Here is a 6,200-nt window from a genome sequence, read left to right as displayed (position 1 = left end):
AAACCAACCTCCCTCCCAATTGAGTCCATTTATACCTCACGCTGCCTCGGCAGGGCCAGCAGCATAGTCAAGGACCAGTCGCACACTGGCCACTCCCTCTTCTCCCTTCTCCCATCGGGCTAAAGGTATCCAAACGTGAAAAGGCACACCTCCAGATTCAGGGAGTTTCTTCCCAGCTGTTATCAGGCAACTGAATCATCCTACCACAACCAGAGAGCAGTCCAGAGCTATTATCTACCTCTTTTGTGGCCCTCAGACTATCTTTGAACGGAACGGACACTACTGGCTTTATCTTGCACTAAACATTATTCCCTTTATCATGTAAATGGCTCGATTGTAATCATGAATTGTATAGCACGCAACAAAAGCTTTTCACTGTACCTCGGTACACGTGACAATAACCTAACTGGCACGCAAAACACAGTACCTCACTGTGACAAGTTACATGTGATAATAAAGTGTCATCCAAAGCTCTAAACAAAAAAAGCAAAAAGCACACAGACAGCTTCAAAATATTTCTGTTTATTTCTATTCTGTTGAAAACTTGTCTAGTACAGGTCTGTTTGTGAAAATGTGCATTTCAGACCATGAACAGTGACATTTTGTAAAATATAAAAGTACAAATTTGTAATTGAATGCTTTATATAGATTGTGACCATCTGAAAATACGTGAAAACATTTGTTTGTTTTTTTAAAACAGACATAATCGTCGGTATGCGAGGCCCCTATCGAGCTTTTGGCCTTTCAGTACAGATTCTCCTCTTTTTAATACAAAAAAATACAATACACTGCCTTTTTCGGTACACAATCTTGTACAACCAACGTCTGTGGTATGTGCAGCATTATGGTTTTAAAAACTGGAAGGTTCAGAAGAACAGAGATGCCAAATGCAGAAATAACTTGAGGTAAGCAATACTCCTGAAATTCAGACATTATACATCAGAACCATCTTGGATCCTGAAAGGATTTTTTTTTCCTCTCCCAGGCAGAAACATTTCAGATAAGTGTATAACGTATTTCAGTTTTCAGTAAAACAGGACTATGAGGCAATATGTGAAACAAAAAAAAACCCACGGTGTAAAAAAGGTCAGGTTAACTGTAGTTTGAGGTAATGTGAACAGGAACCTTTTTTTTTGGAATAGAGCAGTAATCACATTAAGAAGAACTGATCACATTAACAAAAAAAAAACAAAAAAAAAATCTACAAAACTGATGTCAATTTTCTAAGTGAAAATTAAAAACCTATAACATGGCAGTATATGGCATTAATAAAAACTGATCCAAAAATAGCAGCAAAACACAATGACAAAAAAGGATTAAAATTTTTTTTTTTATAAAAAGAGGAAAAGCAAAAAAAAAAAAAAAAAAATGTTAATTTCAAACCAAGCTGGGAACTTTTCTGTAGCAGCTCATTAGGAGTGACCACTCCATAACTTACAATCAACACCATAAATGGCAGTTTCACACAAATATCTCTCCATCACATGCTCCTCACACCACATCATCAGTCTGAGTTTAATTTCTCCACCTCCCCTCCACTATCTAGCATCAGTACATACCAAGATGTGCAAATTTTCTATCAATATCTAGAAGCCGGGATGTAAGACACTGGAACGACTTAAAACGCACCTCTTTTTTTTTGTCCAAGACTGAATCTACAAAACACAAAACCTACGTCGGTTCTTGACCTCGATCGATACTCAAAATGGGGCCTGAAGTTTTTCTTATTTTAAAGAAGTACATACAAACTGACAATGAGTCCATTCCACCAGCGTTCTCCACATGGGGCATAGAATAGCAGCAGCTTTATCCAGAATTTCTGCCTCATCGCACTCGCCCTAGAAGCACCAATATTGCCTCACGCTTCCATCGCGACACCGAACCGAACACGAGGGAATAAAGAGAGCCTGGCCTCGAGAGAGACCGCGGCCTGCATCTCCAGAAAGGGCAGCTCAAAAGTTCCCTTCCCAGCCGGTTATTTCAAATCGTGTTACTATCGAGAGCAAAAGGAAAAAAAAAAAATAACAATAATAACTTTAAAAAAATAATAATAAATTGGGTGCAGCAAAGAAGAACGGGCCAAACTCGCATAGGAAAATAATGAAGTCCCGTCGGGTGAAGATGCCGGTTAGTTTGGCCGATCTGTATAGCAGGTGGCCAGTCCACTTTCTCCACCGGGTGAGTCATCCCCAGACTATTTTCCATGTTGATGGAGGTTAGGCGGACAGAGTAGTGAACACCACCATCTCCCAATCCCAAAACCACTTGCAATGCCATTTAACAGAGATAAAAAATATATAAACAGGTTTTTCTCAAGTGTAACTTTCACCCACCCACCCCCCCTACTTGCCAGTTAACCACAGACCATCGTCTTTTGAGATCAAGTGCAAGTGTGTCCCTTCACCCCCTCGTGAGTGTTTACTGGGTCTGTGCATCTGTCCCCCCGTTGCACACAATATTGCAGACACTCAAGTCTGCAAAGGGAGGAAGGGGTGGGGGGGGGGGGTGGGTTAGTCACAATAACAACTGCACCTCGTGAATACCCCCTCAACCATCGAGAAATCCCTGTCCTAAGGATCTTCTTATTTCTAGTTTCTGTAATGCCCCCCGCGGCATTTCGAACTTTTTCAAAAAAAACTCTTATTGGGTGGATGTCACTTTTGCTCAAGGTGTAAGATCCTACAACTGCGCCACAAGCCTTGAACTTTTGATGTCTTTCCACTGGAAGCTTCTTCTACCTCAGTCTTACAATAAATAGATCTACATTACCTTATAAATAAATTACATGGAGTTCCTTTCATTGTGGATAATTAAGTAAATAGCTTCCAGAACAATATGGTTACAATCTATGCGTGCTGATATAACCTGAAAAACACATCTAAACAGGCCCCATTTCTAAATTAGTTGGCACATGAATGATTTCTAAACACTGTTCGTTCTATCTTTAAAATAAATTCAGCAATGCCAGCAGTTTTGATTGGAATGTAATGCCATTCATCAGAACGTCACATCCAAGTTTCATTCCCCTTCTCCGTCACCATAGTCAACGTTACTTGCTTTGCAAAACACAAGCGTCTTAATATTTCTAAACCATTCCATTTTTTTTCTTCTCAAAATTAAAAAAAAAAAAATTCCACACAAAAGGAAGAAAAAAAAAACAACAAAAAAGAGGACTTTTTCCAAAAAAAAACCTACCGACTGAAAGTGCTTTGAAATGGAATGGTTTGAGAAAGAAAGGCCATTGATCAAACCTGTCCTTAACCGAGCAGGAAGAGCAGACTCCAGCTAGCACTCTATTTATATAGGTTTGTTCTGTCCAAACAAATAAAAGTAAAAATAAAATTTTATAAAGACCAAGACTTTTAAAAAGATATTATAGCATTAGTAAGTGTGTGTATAATTAGGTATTTAGCCTTGGGTAGTAAAATTGGCCTGTTTGAATAATGTGGAACTTTGCAACAATCTTGTCCAGGCTATCCACAGACTCCATAGAATACATATTATAATGCTGATAACTAAAAATACACAAAAAATGGGTTACATCAACCATTTATAAGGTGAAGAGGATAAGCACAAAGGAATCAAATCATCATCGGGACACACTGATTATAAAGTGACTAAACACATAGACAAGCAAGTATAGAAAGGTCTAATTCGCTGTAAAAGCTATGCATTGTTTCCTCACATGTTTTTTTCCTTTTCTTTTTTTTAAAAGAAAAATAAACAATTAAAATTGTTACTACCTAAAACCCTCTTCTACATTAAAAATGGTTCATTCACACTCAAAAAAAAAATCAGATCTAATAGCTCCCCTAATGACATTTTCTATTATCTATTATTATAAAACGCAGAAGCATAAACACTTAATTTTTTTTTGTATATATAAAAAAAAGCACTATTTCATTAACGTCTCATATAATCGGCATGTGTTTTGTGGCATGTCTCGTGTTCAGCATTGCGAATGCCTTTCTTTGCCTTTTTACAGTTTTCAGACTACTCGTATGTAATGCTTGGTGAAAGGATGGGAGCACTGAAAGCTAAAAAGGAAGCCGTTCCCTTCTTTTTTACAATGTGCTGGATGTTTTGGAGGGGAGGTCATGATGTTTTTTTTTTGATATATAATATATATATATAGCGAGCATTTCCTTGTGAGTTTGCATGTGATCGCGCTGTCGGTCATCATAGGTTCACGTCCCGCACGTCGGTCGGTGTGTACGAGATGTCCAGTTCATCCTCAAGAGTTTTTGTTTCCGGGGATATGCTGGTGTGTTGTACCTGGCGGAGGCTGGACTCCAGCAGGGATTCGATCTGTTCCTGACAGGCTCGTAAACAGTCCTGTGTAGAAGGCGAACAAGTAGAGAAAAATCAGAATCGGAATCGCACTTTATTCGCCAAGTATGTTTTGCAACATACGAGGAATTTCATTTGCCAGGTCAGTCTTACAATTAAAAGCAACAGATCACTCAAACGCACATTTTAACATGAACATCCACCACAGTGACTCCCACACATTCCTCACTGTGATGGAAGGCAAAGACAAGAAGACAAAAAATTTAAAGAAAATTCAAACAGGAGACAGAAAATACCGCATTGGAGTTTTTTTTAAATAAAATGTTTCCAAGGAATTATCTGATTCATTTTCATTTAAAGCTTAAGGGCCTATCCCACTGTACGAGGTAATTCAAGAGTTCTCCCGAGTTTTCCCCTGATTCGAACTCGGAGAATGTCCGTAGCGGGTCCGTAGGAGTTTGTGGATGTCTCGTAGCGGCTCGTACGAGTAAAAAGTGACAATTTTTTTCATCGTGAGTCTTTTTTTACGTGGACATTTTCTCACAGTGTTGAAAAAACGTCACGAGTTTACCGGTTTCCCGAGTACCTACTGTTACTCGTACGAGCCGCTACGAGACATCCACGAACTCCTACGGACCCGCTATGGACATTCCCCGAGGTCGAATCAGGGGAAAACTCGGGAGAACTCTTGAATTACCTCATACAGTGGGACAGGCCCGTTAGATTTAGTTTAGTTTAGAGATACAGCGCGGAAACAGGCCCATCTGTCCACCGTCCACACCAACCAGCGATCCCCGCTCATTCACAGTATCCAACGCACTAGGGATGATTTACAAATTTTACATGAGCCAATTAACCGGCTAACTTGCACATCTTTGGTGTGTGAGAAGAAATCGGAGAACCCGGGGAAACCAATACAATCACAGGGAGAACGTACAAACTCCGTACAGACGGTCACCATAGTCAGGGTCGAACCCGCGTCTTTGGCCCTGTTAGGCAGCAACTCTGTTACTGCGCCACCATGCCACCCTAGTTTAGTTTAGAGACACAGCATGGAAAGAAACTCATCGACCCACTGAGTCCACGCCAACCATCATCCACCCGTTCACACCAGTTCTATGTTATCCTGCTTTCTCATTCACTCCCCACACATTAGGGGGAATTAACATACAAACCAGCATGTCCTTGGCTCCCATGGCAAAATTCACACTCATACGTCTTAGTCTAGATCCCTGGACGATAGTTAAGTAACAAGATAGTCTGAAGAAGGGTCTCGACCCGAAACGTCACACATTCCTTCTCTCCAGATATGCTATGCTGCCTGTCCCGCTGAGTTACTCAAAACATTTTTCCTGCATCTATCCTGTCCAATTCCTTAATTGTTATACGTTTCTATTAGATCGCCCTCATCATAAATTCCAGTGAATATAAGCCCAGTGGATCCATTCTTTGCAGTCTCTAGATAGTTCTAGGTTCAGGTTAATTATTGCCATGTGCACCCAGGTACAGTGAAAGGCTTTGTTTTGAATGCTATTAAAACAGATCAAGATAATACCACACATAAATACAATCAACTCAAACTCACGGTACAATAGGAAGAGCAATCTTGCTTCCAAGATGGCACCCAAGCTGTAGATTAGTGTCACTCATTTCATGAGTCATGCTTCTGTAGTTACGCCCACTAGTGTTGCAGTTATCATTGCTTGCTGAATTCCTTTAGTGTAAGTTGAATGTGCAAGTGTGTAGTCATGCTTGTTATGTAGTTAATAAAATCTTTGGATCTTTATACTGGTGTAAGGTTTTCGTTATTTGTATGGTCAACACTCAACATGGTGTCAGAAGTGGGATTCGAACCCACGCCTCCAATTGTAGACCACTCGCCACACGACTCTTTGTGTGTTGGTCATAGA

The 6,200-nt window shown here is 40.0% G+C and overlaps 1 protein-coding gene across 1 annotated transcript in view; it reads right to left on the bottom strand.

Moving 5' to 3' along the window:
* Positions 1-502: 502 nt before the first annotated feature.
* The window catches only part of ccnd1 (cyclin D1), a 28,323-nt gene continuing 22,625 nt past the window's right edge, over positions 503-6,200 (bottom strand). Inside the window, exon 5 of the mRNA XM_033038703.1 lies at positions 503-4,335. Coding sequence (XP_032894594.1) covers positions 4,180-4,335 — 156 coding nt within the window. The 3' untranslated portion in view covers positions 503-4,179. The remainder of the gene's footprint in view (positions 4,336-6,200) is intronic.

The sequence above is a fragment of the Amblyraja radiata genome, chromosome 20 (genome assembly GCF_010909765.2).
Source record: "Amblyraja radiata isolate CabotCenter1 chromosome 20, sAmbRad1.1.pri, whole genome shotgun sequence".
NCBI classification, from domain to species: Eukaryota; Metazoa; Chordata; class Chondrichthyes; order Rajiformes; family Rajidae; genus Amblyraja; species Amblyraja radiata.
This window is presented reverse-complemented; position numbering and strand designations above follow the sequence as displayed.